This window comes from Pithys albifrons, chromosome 22 (assembly GCF_047495875.1).
Source record: "Pithys albifrons albifrons isolate INPA30051 chromosome 22, PitAlb_v1, whole genome shotgun sequence".
In the NCBI taxonomy this organism is placed as follows: Eukaryota; Metazoa; Chordata; class Aves; order Passeriformes; family Thamnophilidae; genus Pithys; species Pithys albifrons.
The window spans coordinates 2919610-2945404 of NC_092479.1; the positions used below are offsets into that span (position 1 = coordinate 2919610).

The 25795-nt window shown below is 54.1% G+C and overlaps 1 protein-coding gene across 8 annotated transcripts in view; it reads left to right on the forward strand.

Annotated features, from left to right (window-relative positions):
- The window catches only part of EIF4G3 (eukaryotic translation initiation factor 4 gamma 3), a 177675-nt gene extending 160664 nt beyond the window's left edge, over window positions 1-17011 (forward strand). For all 8 annotated transcript variants that reach the window (XM_071575714.1, XM_071575717.1, XM_071575720.1 and 5 more), the window contains 8 exons: window positions 1765-1937; window positions 4408-4533; window positions 5533-5614; window positions 7297-7395; window positions 8222-8368; window positions 9494-9575; window positions 11689-11835; window positions 14576-17011. In XM_071575714.1, coding sequence (XP_071431815.1) covers window positions 1765-1937; window positions 4408-4533; window positions 5533-5614; window positions 7297-7395; window positions 8222-8368; window positions 9494-9575; window positions 11689-11835; window positions 14576-14757 — 1038 coding nt within the window. In that variant the 3' untranslated portion in view covers window positions 14758-17011. The remainder of the gene's footprint in view (window positions 1-1764; window positions 1938-4407; window positions 4534-5532; window positions 5615-7296; window positions 7396-8221; window positions 8369-9493; window positions 9576-11688; window positions 11836-14575) is intronic.
- Window positions 17012-25795: the final 8784 nt, after the last annotated feature.

Consider the following 25795-nt stretch of genomic DNA (forward strand, 5'->3'; position numbering starts at 1 on the left):
GTACACACTGTGTGTCCATTGTGTGTCCATTGTGTGTCCATTGTGTGTCCATTGTGTGTCCATCATGTGCTCTGTGTCCCTCCCCACGTTCTGCAGGGTTTGCTCTCAGCTCACCCTGCCTGTGGTTCCTGCTGGGCCGTGCAGGGCCTGCCCATTCCCTGCCCATTCCCTGCATGTCCTGGGACCCCCAGGCCCTGACCTGTGGGAAAAGGCTGCTCAGAGCCTGAGAAACACCCCTGGGGCTGCCAGGTGTGGGTGACTCGAGGCAGAACCAACCTGGTCACAGAGCAGGTCAGGGAGCCCTGAGGTCCCCAGGCTGGACCCAGGAGGTCAGGGAAGGTCCTGGTGATGGCAGTGTGACATGTGACATGTTTGATGTGTGACTCTGCTCTGAAAGTCTCTGTGGAAGTGTTTTCTTTGCCTGGGTTACCAGAGGCACAGGACAGAAAGGAGGAGCATTAGAAGGAGATTTGCCTCCAGATGCTGCCCAGATGTTTTCTGCTTCTGGCTGGGTGTGTGTCTGTAATACCTGTTTGTGCCAGGGCAGAGCAATGACAAAGCTGCCCTGGTGCCTGGTGCTGGGGTGGCACAGGAAGGTGCTGGGAGGGCACAGGGGTGTGCTGGGTGTCACAAGGAGATACTGGGGTGGCACAGGGAGGTGCTGGGGTGGCACAGGCAGGTGCTGGGTGGCACAGGCAGGTGCTGGGGTGGCACAGGGAGGTGCTGGGTGGCAGAGGCAGGTGCTGGGGTGGCAGAGGCAGGTGCTGGGGTGGCACAGGGAGGTGCTGGGTGGCAGAGGCAGGTGCTGAGTGGCACAAGGAGGTGCTGGGTGGTGGCACAGGGAGGTACTGGGGTGGCACAGGGAGGTGCTGGGTGGCAGAGGCAGGTGCTGGGGTGACACAGTGGGGTGCTGAGGCACTGTGTGTCCCGCAGGATATGCTGAGATGGCACAAGGGGGTGCTGGGTGGCAGAGGCAGGTGCTGGGGTGTGGCACAGGGAGGTGCTGGGTGGCACAGGGAGGTGCTGAGTGGCACAGGGAGGTGCTGGGTGGCAGAGGCAGGTGCTGGGGTGGCACAGGGAGGTGCTGGGTGGCACAGGCAGGTGCTGAGTGGCACAAGGAGGTGCTGGGTGGCAGAGGCAGGTACTGGGGTGGCACAGGCAGGTGCCGAGTGGCACAAGGAGGTGCTGGGTGGCAGAGGCAGGTACTGGGGTGGCACAGGCAGGTGCCGAGTGGCACAAGGAGGTGCTGGGTGGCACAGGGAGGTGCTGGGGTGGCACAGGGAGGTGCTGGGAGGGCACAGGGGTGTGCTGGGTGTCACAAGGAGATACTGGGGTGGCACAGGGAGGTGCTGGGTGGCAGAGGCAGGTGCTGGGGTGGCACAGGGAGGTGCTGGGGTGGCACAGGGGGGTGCTGGGGTGGCACAGGGAGGTGCTGGGGTGGCAGAGGCAGGTGCTGGGGTGGCACAGGCAGGTGCTGAGTGGCACAGGGAGGTGCTGGGGTGGCAGAGGCAGGTGCTGGGGTGGCACAGGCAGGTGCCGAGTGGCACAGGGAGGTGCTGGGGTGGCACAGGCAGGTGCTGGGATGGCACAAGGGGGTGCTGGGGTGGCAGAGGCAGGTGCTGGGGTGGCAGAGGCAGGTGCCGAGTGGCACAAGGAGGTGCTGGGGTGGCAGAGGCAGGTGCTGAGTGGCACAGGCAGGTGCTGGGTGGCACAGGCAGGTGCTGGGTGGCACAGGGGGGTGCTGAAGCACTGTGTGTCCCGCAGGAGGCCGTGCAGTGCGTGGAGGAGCTCAGTGCCCAGGGGCTGCTGCCCGTGTTCGTGCGCGTGGGCGTGGAGTCGACGCTGGAGCGCAGTCAGAGCACCAGGGATCACATGGGCCAGTTGTTCCACCAGCTGGTGCAGTCGGGAAAGCTGAGCAAGCAGGATTTCTTCAAGGGGTTTGTATTCTGCACATGGAATGGGTTCTTTTCTCTGGTGTTCCCTCCAAATGGAGGCTGTGCTGGAGAGGAAGGACTTCCCACCTTGCTTTGGTGTCCTGCCCTCTCCACACAACCCTTTGGAAGGAGCATTTTCACCGTGGTCTGTTTTTAATACAGTTATTGTAATCTGTGTTTAAGTATTTCAGGTGCTTTAGTGAATGTAAATATGTTCATATTTATATCATATTTATCTCCAAGCAGATCTGGAGGCATCTGTTTAAATGCCTGTGTTTAGATCTCTGTTCTGTGCCACATTTGTCTGTTTGGCAAATCACTGACTAACCTGAAAGAGGAGGAAGAGTTCACGTGGCATCAGTACCTGGAAGCTCTGCAGCCTCTGCCCATCCACAGAGCCAGAGCTGCTCTCCCACCGGGAAAAGGCTTCACCCACAGGACACTGTGTCTCAGGACACCTCACCTGGGAGTGGATGAGTCCTCAAGGGGCTGAGGAGGGGAATGTGCACCAGATGGGTTAAACCTGCCCCAGGAGACCCGAGTTTTGGCTGCTGGCTCATCTCAACTCTCTGGGGTTTATATTCACAGCCTCATCCTGTCCTAAAAGGATCCATGTTCCCAGGGAGGCCCCTGGCAGGATGGGTAAAGCAGGTCTAATCCTGTGCCATCCTGGTGCTGCTCCCACAGGGATCCCTGTGCCCGTGTCTGTCCCTGTGCCATCCTGGTGCTGCTCTGACAGAGATCCATCCCTGTGCCTGTGTCTAATCCTGTGCCATCCTGGTGCTGCTCCCACAGGGATCCATCCCTGTGCCCGTGTCTGTCCCTGTGCCATCCTGGTGCTGCTCCCGCAGGGATCCCTGTGCCCAGGTCTAATCCTGTGCCATCCTGGTGCTGCTTCAACAGGGATCTATTCCTGTGCCCAGGTCTAATCCTGTGCCATCCTGGTGCTGCTTCAACAGGGATCTATTCCTGTGCCCAGGTCTAATCCTGTGCCATCCTGGTGCTGCTCCCACAGGGATCCATCCCTGTGCCCAGGTCTAATCCTGTGCCATCCTGGTGCTGCTCCCACAGGGATCCATCCCTGTGCCCAGGTCTAATCCTGTGCCATCCTGGTGCTGCTCCCACAGGGATCCATCCCTGTGCCCAGGTCTAATCCTGTGCCATCCTGGTGCTGCTCCCATAGGGATCCATCCCTGTGCCCAGATCTGTCCCTGTGCCATCCTGGTGCTGCTCCAACAGGGATCCATCCCTGTGCCCGTGACTGTCCCCGACTTTCACTGGACTCACAGGAAGAGTTCAGGCAGCCTGAGCTCAGGACCATGTGGAACAGCAGGAAAAATCTGTATCCACAGGGGGTAGAGTCGTGTCCACACCGTGGTGAGAGGGGCTCACTGAAGGGATGCAGCAGTTCCATAATGGATTGGGATTAAAGCTGTGCTGGTGTTTCCTGGGATGCCAAGTAAGGAGGATCACAATGAAACAGTGGCTGTGTGGTCTGAATGTGGCACAAACAACATGAAAGGGCTCCTGAAGATGATGAAAGGGCAAGTGGTTCTCGGGGGTGGTGAGAAGAACACCTGGAACCACCAGGACCCACCTGACACAGGAGGGCTGTGGGATGAGAACCAGCCCCAGCCACATCTCTGGGATGCACAGCAGGAACCAGTTGTGGCAGAAAGGCTTGGACAGGCCTGGGCTGCAGGAGCAGCAGAGGAGGCAAAGGACGAAGCAAAGGAGGCGCTTCCTGGGTTTGAAGCACGAGGGGAAATGTGCATTTACAGTCCCTAAACTGGACCCTGGAATTTTCAAGGGACAAATGAACCACGATAAAAACTGGCAGGAGAGCAGGAAAAGGATCATCTTGTACCAGGCTCCTCCAAGGGTTTTGTGGGAAAGAAGAGGTTGGAGCCATTCTGGAAACTGTCTCAGTGGGGAGCAGTTCTGGAATTCCTGCTGCAGTTGGAAACTGGACTCGTTTTTGTGCTGTTTCATGTACTTACAGACACCTCACTGCTCACCTTATATTTCCAATTTTGTTATGATTAACCTCCTTCTCTAAAAGGGTTTTTTAAGGGTTTTGGGTATTTTTAAGAAAACTCCATTTACTTGGTGCTTTATATTCATAGACAAAAATGCTTTTAGTTTTTCAAGTGTTACTTGTCAGCAAAAGATTTGGTAATGGGATGTAAGAATATTGTAAATGAAGCTTTCTTGGATATATCTGCTGATTGTACAAAAGGTGGTGCTTTTTCCACATATTCTCCATGTTATTGCATGGAGAAATTCACACCTGGCAGTTTGGAAGCACTGAAAGCATAAAATGGCAATAGGATTTTTGTTACCTTTGTGTTCTCCTCTATCTCTTCACCCCTCTCTTCATAACAAAAGATTTTAAAGTGCAGCTTTGCTTTGCAGGAAAAGTCTCCAGTTAAATTTTATTGAATATTTTACATTTTTCCTTCTCCTTTTAAAGCTTTTCAGAGACCTTGGAGATGGCAGACGACATGGCCATCGATATACCCCATATCTGGTTGTACCTGGCTGAGCTGGTGACCCCCATGTTAAAAGAAGGAGGAATCTCTATGAGAGAACTTCTACAGTAAGTGATGCTCTCCCAGCTGTGCTGGAGGTTTTCCTGGCAGGAGGTAAAGGATGAGCAGGGGCAGAAGCTCAGCTTGCCCTGGGAGTTGATGCAAAGCCTGTGGAACATCGGTCAGGCTCAGCACCAGCCTGAGCTGTGCTGGGAAGGGACCTTGGGGCTCTCACCCCTGGGGAAGGGGTTTATCCTAAATCTGCCTCAGCCCTGTCTGTGTCAGCTGAGGTGAAAAGTTACCCCAGTGTTGTACAGTGAAGTTGTTTGGGAGCACAGAGGGGCTGGGAATTGAAGAGAGCGAGGCATCGCACAGGGGTGTGTGTGTGGCTCAGAGCAGGAACTGAAGGAGGGCAGGGATAGGTGGGATATTGGGAAGGAATTCCTGGCTGGGAGGGTGGGCAGGCCCTGGCACAGGGTGCCCAGAGAAGCTGTGGCTGCCCCATCCCTGGCAGTGTCCCAAGCCAGGCTGGAGCACCTGGGACAGTGGGAGGTGTCCCTGCCCATGGCAGGAGGTGGGACTGGATGGACTTTTAAGGTCCCTCCAACCCAAACCATTCTGAGATTCTGTGATTTTACCACCTGTCTTAATGAGGCAAAAAACCTGCCTGCAAGACTAGAAACCATTCCCAGGACCAAAATTCCTGTGTTTTGTGCATCTCCTTATGTTTTTGGGGATAACCAGAAGCCAGTTGGATGGTTCCCTTTCTCTGTAACCACCAGTGTATTAAGAAAGTAACAGCCTTTTCCCCAGAAAGGGAAAGCAGCATCCCACAAAACTGAGGGATTTGACAATAAATATAATGTATTTTTTGATGTGAGATTAAAGTCTCTGTAATTAGCCCTGTTGTGACAAGGTCACTGCATCACAAAGTGCTTTGGCCTGTTGAAACCTCCTCCCTGACAGAAGTTACAGGTGATTTCCTGCCTCGGTTTGATCACTAATCTTTGCCTTGGATCCAAAACAGGAATTGTGACAAATCAATGCCTGGTTTTCTTTCATTCTAGAGAATTTAGCAAACCTTTGCTTCCTGTGGGAAGAGCCGGCGTCCTGCTTGCTGAAATCTTGCACCTTCTATGCAAACAAATGGTGAGTGTCCAGGTGCCCCTGGGAGGGGCTGGATGCAACGTGCTCATGTTCAGGCATGAATCCTACACAGTTCCCACCTGGAGACATTTAGGGATGGGCCAGCCAGTCCACATAACTCGGGAAACTGCCTGTGCACCCCCAGCTCCCAACCGAGCCTTGAGAGGTTCCAAAAAGTCGAGTTAACGTTTTGTTTTCTCCCGACTTTTCCCTTTTGCAGGTGCCTTTGCACTTGGCTTCTCCCAGAAGCTCAGAGTGCTGAAATGCTGCAAGAGGGACATGCTCAAGGGATTTCTGGGCTGACCAGAAGCAGCAAGTGCCGGGAATCTGGCGAGAGGTTCTCAGGGTTCGGATGAGCTCCCGCTGGCTCAGACTCGGCTGTTTATCCAAACTAAACCTGCCGACTCTTGAGGTTCACCCGTCACCAGGGGCAGTGGCACCTCCTCACCCTGTGGCTCCAAGAGCTCTCACACACCTCACAGCTGTGTGTCCAACCAGTTTGGTGCTTTCCCAATAATTCCTGTCTCCATTTTTGTCTATTTTTTTTTTAATCCAACAAAATCCTTCACTTTGGAGAGTGTCTATTTTCAACCCTGTAAAATCCCTCACTTGCCTCTCTTTTATTTTTTCGAGCATGTATTCAAGTAGGGTTGAGTGTTCCAGGAGCATTTCAGTCTAACAGTGCAAAGAGTGACTTTTTATTTATCTATTCCAGTCTTGTTTGGACAGTCAACTTCCATTTGTTTTTTTCTTACTCTGAAAGAGGAGCTGCTGTGCTCTGGGGGTGGAAGCACAGCCTGGGGTTTCTGTTTCTGCCACAGCTTCTTATCTGACCTTGTCCAGGCCAAGACTTGGACTGGAGGATTTCAGTGTAACCCCAGTCATCTAATCCAGATCCTGATGATCAGAGCAGGAACTATGCACAGTTGGCTCTTAACAACCTGCTTTGTAAACTGAAAACTGTAATCTGGTTTGTAAACTGAAAATCAGGCTGAGTTTATCAGTGCTTGGCTTGGGCTGGGCAGTGTGCAGGTGCTGTAGGATAAAATTCTGGCAGAGCATCTGAGTGAAAAGAGCTGGTTATTCTCAGCATTTTTACTCTTGTCAGAACTGTGTGTGTGCCCTCTGGGGCAGGGCCTGGAAGGTCAGTGTGACATGAGAGGCTGTGCAAGGCTGAGCTCTCTGTGCTCAAAGGTATTTCCCAAGGTTTGCATAAATTCTTGGAATCGAGGAGAGACTCTGGGATTTTGTCCCTGGCTCTGAGGCCTGCTCTGTGCCCACCAAACAGCCACATAGATGAGGTTTTCTCAGAGGAGCTGCTTTGCTGGTGCCCTGCTGGGACAGGGCTGTGAGTTGGGTCGGCCAGGAGGAGCTCCCAGGCCCTCGAGCGCCGTGTCTGGGCCTGGGCCAGCCTGTCCTGCTCCTGCCAACCCCCCGTGTCACCTGTGCCTTGTTTACCCCCCATCACGAGGTGTTTGCCCACCTGCCCAGATGTGCATTCCCCTGGGGGGGCTGCACATGTGATGGGTTCCTCCTGCACGGGATCTCCAGATGTTGCACTCGCTGCCGGGCGTTGTTGGAGGCCGGACGGGCCGGGGTTCCTCTGGCACAGCTGCACCTCTCGGCTCGTGGGAGCTCTGGGTGTCCCTCAGCTCTGGAACATGAACAAACCCTTTGTGTTTCAGAGCCATAAGAAAGTGGGAGCCTTATGGAGGGAGTCTGGCCTCAGTTGGAAGGACTACTTGCCCGAAGGGGAGGATGTACATACCTTTCTCACGGAACAGGTGAGTTCAGATCATGGGTTTGACCCTGTTTGTTCATCCTCCTCCATCCCTTTCTTGTGTACTGGGACATGGGGTGAAGTGTCCCCAGGCTGGGGTGGGTGTTTCAGCACCTCCTTTTGGAGCACAGGGAGGACAGGCCTGTCCCCTCCACTCCCATCTTCTGCCTTCCTGGGAGATCTTTCTCCAGCTGGGGAAAAACCCTCAAAATGAGTTTTGCAGCAGGGACAGACAATCTGCAGAAGGGCCACAAAAAATGGTGGCAGTCACTTGCTCATCCCACCTTGGATTATGATCCAGGGGGAGCCAGGACTGATGGGGGCACCTCAGCTCTTCTGGTGCTGCTCCTCAGGATGTGCTGGAGGTCTTGTCTCCCTTCGGAGCTCAGAGTGATCCCCTGCCCAGTTTCAACCCTTAGAACTCCTGTATTGTAGGAAATGAAGTGGATCACCATGGCCTGGGCCTTGCTGAGGGGGCTGTCACAGTTTGCAAGGAACTGGTGCCCTGGCTGCACTTCTTTGAGCCCCTGCCAGCTCTGGGCTTGCATTGCAGCTTCACATGCACCTGATTTTGTTTTATGTGCCCACCTGGGAGGGGCTGGGGCTGCCTGAGCTGCCTGGTTGTCTCTGCTGGATAATGTAATTCCCACCTGTTTGTAAAATGCTTCCTGACCTTTGGAGCAGAGAAAGTTTCTGTCCTTGGAGCAATAACTGAGCAGCTGAAAGGTGCCAGGAGGCAGAGTGAGGTGTGGTTTGCTGCCTCAGCCTGGTGTAATCCAGCCTAGGAAAGTCCATGTCACTAATTCCCACCCTCACTTGTGGTGTTGCAGAAGTTGGAGTTCACAGAGTCCGACTGTTCCAGTTCCTCAGAAGCACTTTCAGAGAAAGAACTCTGTGCAGAAGAGCTGAACAAGCAGCTGGAAAAACTCATAGTTGAGGACAAGGCGAATGATGAACAAATCTTTGACTGGGTAGAGGTACAAAGACAAAGATTTTCACCCTCCCTGCTCACTGTTCCACTGCTTTTGTGCTCATTTCCTGTCCTGAAGGAGCAGTTCTGTGGGCTCCTCTTGGGGAAGAGGATACTGAGAGGATTTGGGCTGTGCAATCAACAATTCCAAAGAATTAAAATCTAAAATATAGCCAGTTATTTCAGAGTCAGCTTTAGGAAGGAAGAATTTTAATCATATTAATTGTGTAACTGCCTTTTAAATACTGTAGACTTCTGACACTGAATAACCTGCTGCCTCCACCTGGTGCATTTTAGACCATACACTGCTGCATTCTCCCTTCCCAAAACAGAGGGGGGAGAGTTTCTCCTTGCTTTTTTCCAACATGACCTGCAAATTCCCCCCCTGAAAAAACATCTGGGCAGTCACTGAGATCACCTGTAGCTTTCCCAGTGCACTGGGCCAGGCACTGGAAGAGAAAATAAAAGGAGGGGGTGAAAAAGGCCTCTTAACCCACTGATCTTTGCCCTCTGTGGCTGCATCTTTTAAGCCAGATATTTATTGTCTGCAGTTCTACCCAAGCTGATGCATTTAGATCTGTGCTCACACTAAACCTTGGTCAGCTTCAGTTCAGTCGTTTCAGTGGCAGAGCAATGCGTTAGAAATGTCATTTTTCCACTGCTGTTTGAGGAGTCCAGAGTGGAACAGCAGCAGCACTGAAAATCTGGGATCACCCAGAGGCTCTGTGGAGCCTTGGACACGTTCCACAGCCATTCTCTGAGCTTCTTCTACCGAGCAAACAAGTCTCCACCCAAGGAATGTTGGTTGGAAAAGCCTGAAACCCTGTGGAGCTGTGTGAGGGCGCTGTGAGCCCAGCGCTGCCCTTTGGTTCTGCGCACAAACAGCTCCTGCTGGGAGGTGTTAAACGGTGCTTTGATCCCGGGGGAACTGCTGGCGCCTGCTGAGGCCCTGCGGGAGTTTCGTGGAGTGAGTGGGAAAGCTGAGTGTCTGCAGGGAGGAGCTGCTGCTGAGCTTGGACTTGCTGCAGGTCCAGCAGCAGAGTCTGGAAGTGGGGGCTCTGCTGCAGCTGCGTGTGTTTGTCTGGCCCATTTACTCTTGATTTCAGACTAATCCATTTACTCTTGATTTCAGGCTAATCTAGATGAGAGCCAGATGAGTTCACCTACATTCCTTAGAGCTTTAATGACAGCAGTTTGTAAAGCAGCTATTATAGGTGAGTAACTTGCAGTGTAAACACCACACAGGCCACACATGCAAAGAATTAATCGGTATTTTTCGGGTTTCTCTCACCTTTCCCTCCCCGGGGCTTTGTTTTATCCCACACCAAGGATGTTCCAGCACGTTGAGTGCCCTTGGGTCAGCAGGTGTTTCAGACAACCCTGGGTACTGCCAGGTGGCTCATTGATCTTCCTGGAGAAGGTGGAAATGACTGAGCCATTACTAAGATAATGAGCATTTCCCCTCCTGTGTCAGCACCCCACGTGGGTGCTCCACCAGCGCAGCTCCAAGGGCCAGCGTGGGCTGCAGGAAGGAGCCAACCTGCAGCTCAGGCCTGTAATTAATAGTTTTACATCCAGAGTTTCAGTTTTGGAAAGGCGATTTGTGTGTGGATTGTTGACAGGAGTCGGCTGGAAAGGCAGGAAAGGGGGGGGGGTTCCCAGGTTGGAGCCTCAGACCCCCGAGGGGGTTGAGGAAAGTGCTCAGCCAGAAACATCTGCTCAGTTCACTTGGTTTGCTTTGACTTCGCTGTTGGCATCTGGCAAAGCAAAAAGTGGTTCTGCTCTGAGCTGGGAGGGGCTGGGGGTGGGGAATGGGCTGGACTCTGCTGAGGGAGGGAGGGACAGCCCAGCTCCTTCCTCTCCCCGAGAACAGAACCTGCTCATGCCACCTGCTGTTCACAGGGATTTGATTTCCAGTGGTTAAATGTTCCCTGACCTGTTTCAGGAGCATCATCCTCAGGCTTAAATTCTGGCCTTGCCTCTAATCGAGTTTTTATTCTTTTTGTTTTCAAAATATCACTTAATTGTGCTGCATGAGGTACTTCAGACCCACAGGGCCACAGAGCAGTCCAAGCTGGAAGGGACCCTCAAGATCAAGTCCACTTAAAAGCTGCTGAATAATTTACCTGTGTTGCTGATGGATTTCTAGTGCATATTCTGTGTATATTCCTCATGCCTTTGTCATGTGCAGCTTGTGATTCTATTTCTGCCCTGGTATTTTTAGAAGAAAAAAAAAGAATTTTCTAAAAACCTTCTAAACTTGTAAACCCAGTTGCCTGTGAAAACACAATTTTCCCTGCAAAGTAAGGTTTGGTTCTGGTGTGTGTGTTTGGGGCCTGGCTCAGCAGATGCTGCAGTTTGGGGAACTGGAAAGACCAAGACTTCCAGAAAAAATCCACTACTTCCTGCTGTTTCTTACCTTCCTTTTCTCTCCACTCTGCTGTGTTTGTGATGGCTGTTTGAGCAAGCGAGGGCCACAAATGACCTGACCCTGGTGCTGTGTGCCAGCCTGACCCTGGTGCTGTGTGCCAGCCTGACCCTGGTGCTGTGTGCCAGGCTGTCCCTGGTGCTGTGTGCCAGCCTGACCCTGGTGCTGTGTGCCAGCCTGACCCTGGTGCTGTGTGCCAGGCTGTCCCTGGTGCTGTGTGCCAGCCTGTCCCTGGTGCTGTGTGCCAGCCTGACCCTGGTGCTGTGTGCCAGCCTGTCCCTGGTGCTGTGTGCCAGCCTGACCCTGGTGCTGTGTGCCAGCCTGTCCCTGGTGCTGTGTGCCAGGCTGTCCCTGGTGCTGTGTGCCAGCCTGACCCTGGTGCTGTGTGCCAGGCTGTCCCTGGTGCTGTGTGCCAGCCTGTTCCTGGTGCTGTGTGCCAGCCTGACCCTGGTGCTGTGTGCCAGCCTGTTCCTGGTGCTGTGTGCCAGCCTGTCCCTGGTGCTGTGTGCCAGCCTGACCCTGGTGCTGTGTGCCAGCCTGACCCTGGTGCTGTGTGCCAGGCTGTCCCTGGTGCTGTGTGCCAGCCTGTCCCTGGTGCTGTGTGCCAGCCTGTCCCTGGTCCTGTGTGCCAGCCTGACCCTGGTGCTGTGTGCCAGCCTGTCCCTGGTGCTGTGTGCCAGGCTGACCCTGGTGCTGTGTGCCAGGCTGTCCCTGGTGCTGTGTGCCAGCCTGTCCCTGGTGCTGTGTGCCAGCCTGTTCCTGGTGCTGTGTGCCAGCCTGTTCCTGGTGCTGTGTGCCAGGCTGTCCCTGGTGCTGTGTGCCAGCCTGTTCCTGGTGCTGTGTGCCAGGCTGTCCCTGGTGCTGTGTGCCAGCCTGACCCTGTTCTCTCCTGCCCACAGCGGACTCCTCCAGCTTCCGAGTGGACACTGCTGTCATCAAGCAGAGAGTGCCCATCTTACTCAAGTACCTGGACTCAGACACAGAGAAGGAACTACAAGCACTTTATGCACTACAAGCATCAATAGTAAAACTTGATCAACCTCCTAGTAAGTGTTGCCTCTGTGCTGAGGGTTTGAGCCCTGACAGTGTAAGGAAGGGAAGTTTCAGTGGGAGTAGGGGCTGGAAGAGGGTGTGATTTTCCTTACCTGATGTAGCAGATGATGAAAGGAGCATGTGGTGGGTCAGCTTGTCCAGAGTCCAGCTTTTAGAGCAGTGCAGGTTCCCAAATGCTTGGCTGGAGGCTGCCTCTTGTCGTGGTTGCTCCTGTAAGCAGCTGTGCAGAAGGAAGGACAAACCTGGGTTGAGGTTAAACAGAGCAGTAAAAGCAATCTGAGGAGTTCACAGTGCCTGGACATTGTCATTGCAATGCTGCTCCACTGGTGTCTGTGGGCTTGGAGGGAATAAAATGAGGTGGGGAACTGATGAGTCTTATCCCAGAGATGCTGAAGAAAACTCTATTGGGACAGGGGGAGAGGGATGTGCCAAAGAAACTGGCATTCCCAGGGACTCTGCAGCACAAAATCAGAGTGCCCCAAAACACCTGATCTGATCATCCTTAGTGCCCTTTAGAGTTATTTGGGCATCATCCCTCCTGCTGAGGCACAGAAATGTGGGGTGGGAGGGGAGCCGGGCAGTGTGTCCAGAGGGGATGGGCTGCTCTGGGTTCTGCACAGCACAGGGGTCATGGGTAGCTCATCCCCACAGAGGCTGCTGCTCTCGGGCAGCATCAGCTGGGTCCCCATTCCCCCTCAGTCAGTGGGAGCAGCCAGAGAGCAGGAACTGAGTGACAGCCCCTCAGGTGCAAGTGGGCACGTTGGTTCCTGCGGGTGCCAGTGCCGCTGTCCTGTCCCCTCTGTGCCTGTGTGCCATCCCCTGACCCCTCTGTGCCACTGTCCTGTCCCCTCTGTGCTGCTGTCCTGTCCCCTCTGTGCCATCCCCTGATCCCTCTGTGCTGTCCCCTGTCCCCTGACCCCTCTGTGCCATCCCCTGACCCCTCTGTGCCATCCCCTGACCCCTCTGTGCCATCCCCTGACTCCTCTGTGCTGTCCCCTGACCCTGCTGTGCCATCCCCTGACCCTGCTGTGCCGTCCCCTGACCCCTCTGTTCCACTGTCCTATCCCCTGGCCCCTCCGTGCCACCCCCTGACCCCTCCGTGCCACCCCCTGACCCCTCCATGCCGTGTCCTGACCCCTCTGTGCCACCCCCTGGCCCCTCCATGCCGTGTCCTGACCCCTCCGTGCCATCCCCTGACCCCTCCGTGCCACCCCCTGACCCCTCCGTGCCACCCCCTCACCCCTCCGTGCCACCCCCTGACCCCTGACCCCTCCGTGCCACCTTCTGACCCCTCCGTGCCACCCCCTGACCCCTCCGTGCCACCCCCTGACCCCTCCGTGCCACCCCCTGACACCTCCGTGCCACCCCCTGACCCCTCCATGCCACCCCCTGACACCTCCGTGCCACCCCTTGGCCCCTCCGTGCCGTGTCCTGACCCCTCCGTGCCGTGTCCTGACCCCTCCGTGCCGTGTCCTGACCCCTGACCCCTCCGTGCCACCCCCTGACCCCTCCGTGCCACCCCATGACCCCTCCATGCCACCCCCTGACCCCTCCGTGCCGTGTCCTGACCCCTCCATGCCACCCCCTGACCCCTCCATGCCGTGTCCTGACCCCTCCGTGCCACCCCCTGACCCCTCCGTGCCACCCCCTGACCCCTCCGTGCCACCCCCGACACCTCCGTGCCACCCCCTGACCCCTCCATGCCACCCCCTGACACCTCCGTGCCACCCCTTGGCCCCTCCGTGCCGTGTCCTGACCCCTCCGTGCCGTGTCCTGACCCCTCCGTGCCGTGTCCTGACCCCTGACCCCTCCGTGCCACCCCCTGACCCCTCCGTGCCACCCCATGACCCCTCCATGCCACCCCCTGACCCCTCCGTGCCGTGTCCTGACCCCTCCATGCCACCCCCTGACCCCTCCATGCCGTGTCCTGACCCCTCCGTGCCACCCCCTGACCCCTCCGTGCCGTGTCCTGACCCCTGACCCCTCCATGCCACCCCCTGACCCCTCCATGCCGTGTCCTGACCCCTCCGTGCCACCCCCTGACCCCTCCATGCCGTGTCCTGACCCTCCGTGCCGTGTCCTGACTCCTCCGTGCCACCCCCTGACCCTCCGTGCCACCCCCTGACCCCTGACCCCTCCGTGCCACCCCCTCACCCCTCCATGCCACCCCCTGACCCCTCCATGCCATGTCCTGACCCCTCCGTGCCATCCCTTCACCCCTGCGTGCCACCCCCTGACCCCTCCGTGCCGTGTCCTGACCCCTCCGTGCCATCCCCTGACCCCTCCGTGCCATCCCCTGACCCCTCCGTGCCATCCCCTCACCCCTCCGTGCCACCCCCTGACCCCTCCATGCCGTGTCCTGACCCCTCCGTGCCACCCCCTGACCCCTCCATGCCACCCCCTGACCCCTCCGTGCCACCCCCTCACCCCTCCATGCCGTGTCCTGACCCCTCCGTGCCACCCCCTGACCCCTCCGTGCCACCCCCTCACCCCTCCGTGCCATCCCCGACCCCTCCGTGCCACCCCCTGACCGCTCCGTGCCATCCCCGACCCCTCCGTGCCACCCCCTGACCCCTCCGTGCCGTGTCCTGACCCCTGACCCCTCCGTGCCACCCCCTGACCCCTCCGTGCCACCCCCTGACCCCTCCGTGCCATCCCCTGACCCCTCCGTGCCACCCCCTGACCCCTCCGTGCTATCCCCTGACCCCTCCGTGCCGTGTCCTGTCCCCACAGACCTGTTGCGGATGTTTTTCGACTGCCTGTACGACGAGGAGGTGATTTCGGAGGACGCCTTCTACAAGTGGGAGAGCAGCAAAGACCCCGCGGAGCAGAACGGGAAGGGGGTGGCGCTGAAATCCGTCACGGCGTTCTTCACCTGGCTGCGGGAGGCCGAGGAGGAGTCGGAGGATAACTAGAACTTAAAATACAGATTTAAAACATTAAAAACAAACAAACAAAAAAAAAAACAAGGAAAAAGAAACAATTTAAGTATTTTTTTAAAAAGTTTCACGTCTTCGCCAATCACAGTGCAGCAAGGCCAATTCTCTCTCGCAGACCCCCCTTGCCCCACACACGCACGAGTGGGAGAGGTAACAACAACCCGATAAACACCGAGGTGATCATGGAGGCAAAAAGGTACTTGAAAAAAAACACAACAAACCACAAAAACTAAACTTCAAACCTGAGGGCGGGAGCACTAAACCAAAATACCTGTATTATTTATAGAAAATATTTTCTGTTTTAATCTTTTTCTTTTTCTTTTTTTGACAAGGACTCATACTTAGGAAAACACACAAACCTGTTTAGCAAAAAAAAAAAAGGAAAAAAAAAAGAGAAAGGTTGGAAACTTTTAATTTATTATTTTAAGGACTGCAAATGCCAGTGTAATTTTTGAATTTGCAGTTTCTGTAAACAAATTGTATAATAGAACAAAAGCAGAGAAATAAATTTCCCTCCCCTTCATAAGCACCTCAGTTTTGTTTCACAGCATGACAAACAGACAAAACTTTCAAGGGGGTTGGGCTGAGCTAGATGAGGACAAGATCAATTTTTTTTTTATTATTTCTTTTTTTTTTTTTTTTTTTGGAATTGTCATCAGATTTTTCTGCCTGCCTCTCAGCTTGCTTCAGAAATTTAAAAAAAGAAAATAGTAATCAAACCACACATAACCTTGGATGGGAAGGAAATGCATTTGAGAAAACGGCTGCGGACCAGAAGGCTCCGAAAATAACTCATTGAACCCAGTGCAACCCCGGGGAAAAATACTAGTGATACTCTGAGAAACTTTAGAGCAACTTTAAGGCTTGTAAATACATAGAACAAATATTTAAAAAAAAAAAAAAAAAAAAAGAGAAAAAAAGAAATTGACTCAATACTATTTCTTTTCACTTTCAAAATATAAAGAACAAAATAAAGACAAACATTGCAAGTTTAAAAGAAAGTAAAACGACTTCTCCTTTGACAGCTGCTGAATGTGTGCACCATCCTGGCGGTGCTTCCTGGGCCTGCCATAGGTCCTCGGGCCCAGCTGTACATAAAGTGTGTGTCTGTCTGTGTGGCTACCAAAAATGAGGGGTGAGAGCAATTGTTTAAAAAAAAAATAGGAAAAAGTTAAAAAAAAAGGGGTTGCTGCTTGGGAGACCTTTGTGCCCAGAGAACTCGCTGGCGGGGAGCAGTGGGGTGTTTGGTGCCCGAGGCTGGCAGTGCCCGGGGCGGGCAGTGCCCGCTCCCAGCGCGGTGTCGTGTCTCTCCTGTGCCGTGGATCAGTGGATTCCTGCGGGGACTTGGGATCGTGGGAGCTCTGGAGGTCTCGGCTGTGCGAGCAGAGACCCGACAGACAGACAGACAGACAGACAGCCCTTCGCCGCCGTCACCGCCCGTCGCCAGCTGTGCCCACCGGAGGGACACGGCAGGGTGGGCACAGGAGGAGGTGGAGGAGCGCCGTGGTGCCCACCCCGTGCTGGTGCCCACCCCGTGCTGGTGCCCACCCTGTGATGGTGCCCACCCCGTGCTGGTGCCCACCCCGAGCCGCTGCCCACACCGTGCCAGTGCCCACCCCGGCGATGGATCCGTCGCGTCGCGGGAGCACCGAGCCCACGGGCACAGAGGGACCCAGCACCGTGGGGCTGCCCCAGACCAGCACGGGAGGGCTCCTGTGCCTCTGCTCCGCCACCAAAGATGCCCTGCTGGCTCTCCCTGTGCCAAGCACCTGCCATGGGACGCTCTGCAGTGCCGGCAGCGAAGCCCCGAGTGTGGTTGGTTTGGGAACTGCGGCCCGTGAGCCACGTGCACCCTGTGGAGCACCTGCTGGGGATCGGTGCAGCACTGGCTGCTCATGTCATGCTGACTTTCTCTTTCCAGCTGCTAAATCACTTCTTTTTTTTTAAAAAAAAAGGAAAAAAACAAGTTAAAAAAAAGGCTACAAATACATTACTTTCCTAATCTTACTTTTACATGTTAAACAATTGCTGTACTTGCCTGAGGATGTGATTTGATCACCACAGGGAAGGGAGGAGGTGCCTGGTTGTGGCTGGAGGGGAGATGTCCATGAGACACTTGCCCTGTTTATGTGTTCCACGCCATGAATCTGAGCTAGAGAATCCATGGCCTAAAACACTAGAGCATTGTTTGGTTATTTTTTTTTAGTAACAATAAAACACTTTTCTCTGATGTTTTGTTAAAAAAAAAAAGAAAGAAAAGAAAAAATATTCTCACATAGATGTATCTGTGTGTACCACATCAGTGCCCCAGAGCTGGGCCCAGAGGTTTGGATGGGCCCAAAGGATCTCCAAAAGGCTCAGCCCCACAGAGCTCCCACCCAAAGGAGCTCCAGATGAGTCTGTTCAACCTCCACAGAAAGTTGTGTGGGTGCTGTTCTTCCAAAAGGCAGTTTTTGAGCCGTACACGGTGGTTTGTAGCAGTTAAATAGTTGAATTAAATGGATGAGAGTTTGTATGTAAATGAGGCTGAGTATTTGGAGGGTTGGTGTGGGATGGAATTCCTGCCAGGATGGGCAGAGCCTGCTGGGAGTGAGAGCTGTGCTAGGACTGTGATTTATCCATCCATTGCCTCGGGTTGGAAAGGAAGGACTTGCTGAGAGCCTTTGAACAGCCCTGTGAATACGAGTGTGTCAGGGCAGGGAAATCTGCCTGGGGAGCTTGAACCTCCTGGCTGGAAGAGTTGGGAAACCACTGGATGGAGGGAATGGGAACCACGAGCCAGTGGGTAGAGGAGAGGTGAGAAAGTCTCTCCCCTCCTTGTTGAAGCCTTTAATGTGAGATGTTCCAGGGGTGAGAAGTTCCCTGTCAGTGCCCTGCAAAGGCCAGGAAGGGACTTGGCATGTGGGTTTTTTTCAGAATTACCCAAAGGTGGGTTTGAAGCTTGGCAACTTTGGGGTTCTGGGGAGCTGCAGGTGGGATGCAGTGAGCAGTTCATACATGAGTCCTTGAGGTCTCCAGCTCTGAGTGTGTCACCTTGAGCTTCAGCGTCCCACAACTGTCACTGCAAGGAGCAGAACTCCTGAATCCTTCCTGGGCTCCCCTCGTGCTCTTTGCCACAGGCCTTGTGCTTACCTGCAGCTGTACCAAGATCTGGGTGTTTTCCAGCTGCCTTGTAGATCAGCACAGGTTTGCAGGCAGTTGTGGCTCCTCAGGATGCAGCCCCTGGTCCTGGAAGATCTTTGTAACCTGTTTCCTCTGAAGGGTGTTAAAATACAAAAATCCTGTAAGGTGTATGAAACAGAAAAGGGAATTGTTGAGTTACAAAGGTTGCTGTGGGAATGAGAGTTGAGGGATCCTTATTTGGTGTAAGTGAGGAGGGAAGAGCTGTGGTTACTCCAACCTGCCATTACAGCAAAGCCTCAGCAGGGAGGAGAGATTTCCACCAAGAATGCTACAGGGTTGGGATGTGTTGGGTTGTTTTCTCCTCATCTTGATTCTGTTTAAACACATCTTGTGTTCAGACTCCTGGACACAGCAGGGAGTCAGTGCAGCCCGTCAGGGAAGAGCAGCTTTAGAACCATTTTCCCTGCTGGGAGCCCTTGGGCCGAGGCTGGGGCAGTGTCAGAGGAGGAGCAGACACATCTTTTCATCCCTGTTTGTTGCTAAAAATGTCCCCAAAGCCGAAGCAGCCAAACAGCACATTTCCAGGTGTGTGCTTAACTTAAGGCTGGTTTGTTTCTAGGAAATTGTTGTGATAAAAGGATCAGCCATCCCTGTGAAGGAGGGCAGGGAACTCACCAATACCAGACACTGCACTCCATCTGCCTGAGTCAACATGTCCAGGTTTCACCTCAGTTTCTGGATGTGTGGAAGATTTTCACAGAATCACAGAATATGCTGGGTTAGAAGGGACCTGTCAGGATCATTGTGTTCTGCTCCTGGGAATTTCTTTGCCTGAAATCAGGAGCAGGAGGTGGTAACCAAAGAGCCCACGTGGCAGGAGAGGCTCAGGAGAAGGGATTTCTCTGCAGAGACAGTCTCTAGTGTGTACAAGGCAGGTTTAAGCCAGTACTAATTTACACCAGCCATTGCTGTGACCCACAGAGCTTTTGGTTCCAACCCTACAGACTGTTTTTACTGACAAAGATAAAACAGGGCCTCAGAAAGTCCCCTTAAGTCACTGAGCAGCCTGAAAACATTAAAGCCAGTTTTCAGATGTTGGCACCTGGTTGCCAAAGGGTGGCTGTGACTGTTCCTGCTGCATTTCATCCAGCAGGAGTTGTGTGTGCAGAGGGACCTGAAGCTGGTTGTGGTGTCAGCAGAGCAGAGGAGCTGTTAAGCCCACCTGTCATGCTTGGCCCCCTGAAGCTTTTGTGCCCTCAGATGCAGCACCTTGAGGAGAGCTGGTGGTCCACACGTGGTGTGAGATGCTGCAAGGCTGGAGTTGGGTTGGGGGTGAAGCCACTGGGAGGTGTCACAGCTGCAAGTGCCCTGAGGTCCCTGCTCTGCCAGTGGTGGCAGAGACAGCTCAGCCTTTCCTGTTCTTTGGAATGTGTTGGCCTGGAAGCTGCTCCCTGGTCCTGGGCCAGCCAGAAGCATCTGCAGCCAAGCAGAGTCAGCAGGAGCAGCAGCTCTTTGCACAGCACTGGCTTTTCATGAGCTGCCAACCTGGAGTTTGCACAAGACCCTGCACGCTGAGAGGGAGAACCTGCAGGGGCTCTGAGTGCCTGGGGAATATGTGGGAGCTGCAGGAACCATGGGATGGAGCCTGGGGGACAACTGTGAGCTGCAGGAACCATGGGATGGAGCCTGGGGGACACCTGTGAGCTGCAGGAACCATGGGATGGAGCCTGGGGGACACGTGGGAGCTGCAGGAACCAGGGGATGGAGCCTGGGGAATATGTGGGAGCTGCAGGAACCATGGGATGGAGCCTGGGGGACAACTGTGAGCTGCAGGAACCATGGGATGGAGCCTGGGGGACACCTGTGAGCTGCAGGAACCATGGGATGGAGCCTGGGGACAACTGTGAGCTGCAGGAACCAGGGGATGGAGCCTGGGGACAACTGTGAGCTGCAGGAACCATGGGATGGAGCCCGGGGGACACCTGTGAGCTGCAGGAACCATGGGATGGAGCCCAGGGGACACCTGGGAGCTGCAGGAACCAGGGGATGGAGCCTGGGGGACACCTGTGAGCTGCAGGAACCATGGGATGGAGCCTGAGGAAGATGTGTGAGCTGCAGGAACCATGGGATGGAGCCTGGGGGACACGTGGGAGCTGCAGGAACCACGGGATGGAGCCTGGGGGACACGTGGAAGCTGCAGGAACCATGGGATGGAGCCTGGGGGACACGTGGGAGCTGCAGGAACCACGGGATGGAGCCTGGGGGACACATGTGAGCTGCAGGAACTATGGGATGGAGCCTGGGGGACATGTGGGAGCTGCAGGAACCACGAGATGGAGCCTGGGGGACAACTGTGAGCTGCAGGAACTATGGGATGGAGCCTGGGGTACATGTGGGAGCTGCAGGAACCACAGGATGGAGCCTGGGGACCAGGAGGCCTCAGCCCAGAGGGTCCTGCTTGGCTGGCTGTGCACAGATAACCCCCAAGGAGCTGCTGCAGGAGAACCCATGATGGGCAAAGGAACCACAGCAAGAGGTTGATCAACCCACTCAGCTCCCAGCAGTGTGACTAAATCCCAATATCCAAGGAAACTTAGTTGTCTACCCTCATATTTGCCACCTTTGGTAACCATCTCTGAGCTTACATAACTCCTGCTGAATAAACTCCTCTATTTGAATGCTGCTGCAGGGATGCTGACTGTGGAAAGCTCTGTCAGGCAGCACCAGCTTCTCTTCCTCCTTTCCAGCTGCCAAATTGTGCTGAACCAGCAGCAGGAATAAAACCAGCTCCCACTGCATTCAGTCCTTTCCAAAGGGGAATTTGTCCAAGTTGCTGGTCCAGCTGCAGGGATGGTTGTGCTGTGGTTGCAAATGGGAAAGGGGAGAGGGGAAGGCAATTGATGCTGTTGGTTGGGAAATCTTTGTGCTACTGAGTGAGTGGAGAGAAGGGTGAAGCTCTTGGCTGTCCCACTGCAGCCTCTGCAGGGGCTCATGGCAGATGTTGTCACAAAGCAGAGTGTCACTAAGCCCCTGGGGTACAGAGCATTGAATGTGGAGCTGAGCACTGTCAGAAGTGGTTTTCACAGCATTTTGGAGAACAGCTGGAAGGGGCTGCAAAGATAATCTCACTGAATGCAGCTGGTACCTTCAGGTCTTGCCCACAAAGGGAAATGGGTCATTTCAGTGTTGCAGAGTGAGCTGTTCTGCAATAACACCCGGTGCAAATGCTCTGTGCTGTTACAGGGGGCATAAAGGGGAAAATCCATCAGTCCAGGCCACTTCCCACTGGTGTGTGAGTGCAGGGAAAGTGTGAACTTCACCAAAAGCACCAGTGTGTGCAGGGAGCAGTCCCTCAGCCCCCAGAGCTGCCCCAGGATGTGGCACTGCTGCTGTGGGGATTCCTGGACACACCTCACAGCTCTGCTGTCCCACCCCTCACCCTGCAAGGGTGTCCTCACACTGGGGCAGAAACGCAGGAATTCCATCCATCTCCACAAAACAGGAGTTGAGTGTTTTACCTCCCTCCAAGGAAACGTGTCTGACTCTCCAGGCCTCCTCCAGCAGCACGAGGTGCGTGGTCTGAGCTGGAACCTGAGCTGCAGATGGCACATCTCAAAGAAAAGCCAAGGGCAAGACTTCCCAGAGCCACCAGTGAGGCATCTTCGAGAGCTGACCGTTCACTTCCAGCAGGAGCCATCGCCAACAAAGCTGCTGATTCCCGCCCAACCCCGAGGGTTTGTGCCCTCCCAGAGAGGCTCCCTGGCATGGCCCTGCTCTGGGATGGCACAGGCTGCTCATGGCAGGGCGTGTGTGGCAGCCAGGAGGGAGACTTGGGGCTGCAAAACCATCCCAGCCAGGAGGTCTGACAGCAAGTCCTCACCTGCCCAGGTGAGGGGAGCAGCCCCTGCGTGCGGCTCACCTGAGTTCATCTCTGCCAGGTGTGGCTGAGAGGGAGGGGAGGGGAGGGGAGGGGAGGGGAGGGGAGGGGAGGGGGGAGGGGAGGGGAGGGGGGAGGGGAGGGGAGGGGAGAGGAGAGGAGAGGAGAGGAGAGGAGAGGAGAGGAGAGGAGAGGAGAGGAGAGGAGAGGAGAGGAGAGGAGAGGAGAGGAGAGGAGAGGAGAGGAGAGGAGAGGAGAGGAGAGGAGAGGAGAGGAGAGGAGAGGAGAGGAGAGGAGAGGAGAGGAGAGGAGAGGAGAGGAGAGGAGAAGGGTTGGAAAAGACCTCCAAGACCATCAAGTCCAACCCTTGATCCAACCCCACTGTGATCACCAGCCCAGGGCACAAAGTGCCCTGGGCTGGTGATCACAGTAGGGTTGGATCAAGACATGGTGGATTCTCCCTCAGTGCCACATCCAGAGACTCACAGAATGGATTGGGTTGGAAAAGCCCTCTGAGATCACCAAGTCCAACCCTTGGTCCAACTCCAGTCCCTTTACCAGATCAGGGCACTCAGTGCCACGGCCAAGCTCAGGTTAAAAACCTCCAGGGATGGGGAATCCACCCCCTCTCTGGGCAGCCCATTCCAATCCCTGATTACACTCATCATTCTAGTCCACATTTGCTCCAGAAAAGAGCAAACTTTGGTGTGTTTTAAGTGTATTTTCATTCACTTGCTGGGAACTGATATAAAAATGCATCTGTGGGGTTGAAAGTGTGTAAAAAAACCAGGATACCCCTTGGAAAAAGGGAAATGTTTGAAAAGATGAACCTACTGGGATTAGCCCTAAGGGGAGGTGGGAGGGCCAGCAGGGACATCAGCTGGGAGCCAGTGTAGGGTCACAGTGGGAAAATTAAGGAAAACAAATTATTAGGAAGATTATAAGAAATAAAGAGATTAAAGGTGATGTCTGGAAGGCCACAAAGTGGCAGGGAGTATGAGATTTTGAGTTGAAAGCACAAGAGGAGTGATCTTTGCCTAGAAATTCAGGGCTGGCAGTGGGACTGATGCTGAAAAAATGTAACTGAACTGGAAGAGAAGTGTAAGTTTTTCTGGAGATCTCTAGAAGTGTCTTTGGGGAAGTGAACCAGCAACCAAGTGGAAAATACCATTAAAGGACTGGAAGTGCCTGTTTGTACTGAAGATGGGAAAAAAATCCAGAAGTAAAAAAGCAGATCAAGCATAAAGACCAGAAGGAGCTTCCCAGGCTGGTGGTGATTAGACACAGGACAGGGTGGAAAGAGGCTCAAATTTTCCCTGAGCCAGGTGGGCTGCAGGTCAGGAGGGGATAAAAGGCTTCCTAAAGTAAATGCAAAGCTCAGGTGAAGGTGGAAAAGCAAAAAATCACCAAAAATCTTGGGGTGAAAACAGCAGAGGCAAGGCCTGAATTTTATCAGAGCTGAAGTTTGGACCTGCAGGTCAGTGTTGAAACAGAATTTGGCAAAAAAGATGCAGCAGGTGCAGGAATGTCATGGGAGAAGGTGATTTCAGCAGGTGCCCAGTGGGACAAAGTAATAAAAAAAGGTAATAATCTTGTGGTTTGTACCATGTGTGGCAGGCAGATGTTAGGCCATGCTTTTAAACCAAAAAGTGTTGCCTTTCAATAAAAATATGGGGAAAATACGGGTTGGTGTAGGGTAAGAAAGTCAACAAAGTAGCCCCTGGAAGGGAGTTTCTGTGGGCAGATTGAAAACAGAATTTAAACCAGCCTTTAAAACAGAAACACACCAAGTTTCATGTTTTCAGGAGAAGCACAGAACACATTGCTCTGGGTACCAGGTGGAGACAGGAAACCCCTTGGCAGGGAAATCTCCTGTGACTCCTTGGGAGCAAAACCAACGTGTCTGAATGATCTGGGTTAGACTGAGTGGCACAGCTAAAGCCCAGCACTGTCTGGGGGACAGCAAGGTGGAATCAAAGGGAGTGATTTTCAGGAAAAAATCCCAGCTGGAATCCTTCCAGCATGGCACTGAGAGGGTAGGAAAGGTGTAGAAAAGGCTTAGTGTTTATTAAAAGTGCTTAGTACTTATTGAAAGTGTTTGATGCTTATTAGAGGTATTTTCTGACGATGGTAGTGCTCCACCCCATCACAAACATCTCTGGCAGCAGCTCCTGTTACAGTCTCACTGCCTGGCCATGGGTTCACAGAAGAATCCCAGAATATGCTGAGTTGGGAAGGACCCACAAGGATCATCAAGTCCAGCTCTGACGTGAATGGCCCACCCAGATTTCCCTGTGCTGGGTCACAGGTGCCCAAAGCTCCACTCCTGTCACTGTCCCACACAGTGTGTGGCACTGAGGGGACAGGGAGGGGACACAAGTGGCACAAAGCTGGGGCAGAGGGGAGGGGGCAGTGGTTTGTGACCCCACAGTGTGGCTGTGAGGAGTGTGCAGGGCCTGCTGCCACCTCAGGGGGGACTTTGAGGCAAAAGCTTTTGTGCTGCTCTGCTTGGAGCTCTGTGGCTCAGCCCAAACAGGTGCTGGGGCTTCACACAAGCCTTGCAGTGAGCAAGGGAAGGGCTGCTGGGATGATTTCATCTTTCCTTTCTTGGTGTCTTAAAAGTTGGCAGTAAAGGAGCTTCTTCTCTCTCCCTCCCCTCTCCTCCACCTTCCCCTCCTGCCAAAGAGGCACCACAGGGGGAAAAGGCCCAAGAACACATTTTTCTGCAGCTGCAAAGGCCTCGTTTCACACTCACAGGCAAGACAGGAATGCTGAGCAAAGTGGAGCCATCTGGTTCAGGTGCTCCCAGGGCTGTTCAGCTCAGGAGACAAAGGGAAGCACCACAGGGATAATGTGGAATGGATAAGAGGCCAAGCAGGGCCAGGCCTTGGGCACAGCACTTTAGGAGGTGACACTCACTGAGAGGAGTCACCTGAGAGGGGGAGGAGGTGGAAGAAGCTTAGACAAGAAACAGTCAAGGCATTAGTGCAGAAATGAGACACCTCTGCAGTGCTTTGAGTGGTGTAAGTGCTTCTGAATGGGCTCAGAGGGGCTTCCCATCACAGGAGGGATAAAAGTGCCCAAATAAATGGGTGAGGGCCTGTATGGTCTTCAAATGGTGAGAACTCAGATGGAGAGGGAGGTTGGGAGTAGGTGAATAAAGAGTATGAGAGACTTTGGGTGAGAGGCTGCAGAGGAAAAGTGCTGTGGTGCATGAGGAGCCAGGTGGGATTGGTCTCTTCTCACAGGGAACAAGGGACAGGACAAAAGGAAACGGCTTCAAGTTGTGCCAGGACAGGTTTAGGTTGGATATTGGGGAAAATTCCTTCCTGGAAAGGGTGGTCAGGCTGGAAGGGGCTGCCCAGGGAGGTGGTGGAGTCACCACCCCTGGCAGTGCTCAGTGTGGCCCCTGGGGACATGGATTAGTGATGGACAGGGCAGTGCTGGGTTGTGGCTGGACTGGATGATCTTGGAGGTCTTTTCCAACCTTTGTGATTCCAGGATTCCAAACATGCTTCGGGCAGAGGAGAAAATCATCATAGCTGGGGAAGGCAAATGAAGAGTTGTACCTTAAAGTCAAGGTAAGTGAGAAGGGTTTGGGGGAAGAGGGGAAAAAGAACACCCGTGGGTCCAGCTGAAAAATAAACTTGGAGCAAAAGCACAGCAGGAGATCCACAGAAAGAACTTGTTTGTTACCTCAGTGTGCTCTGCCCTGCCCTGAAATAACTGGGATGGTGAAAACAGGAGTGTGGTCACACCTCAGCTCTGCCTGCCGAGACAATCCTCACTTTGGGCCGCTGAGGTGCAGCAAAACCTGCCTGAAACAGAGCAAAGGATCATCAGCAAAGGGATCCTTCCCTCCTGTGAGAACCTGGGGGTGTGTTGGGACAGAGAATTCCCAGCTTTCAGTCAGACCTCAGCGCTGGGACTGGGGTGAGCGTGGCAGGCACTAATTACACAGCTAATGAGCAATGGGGTGAAAGGCTGAGGCCAAGGGAGGGAACACAGAGGGCA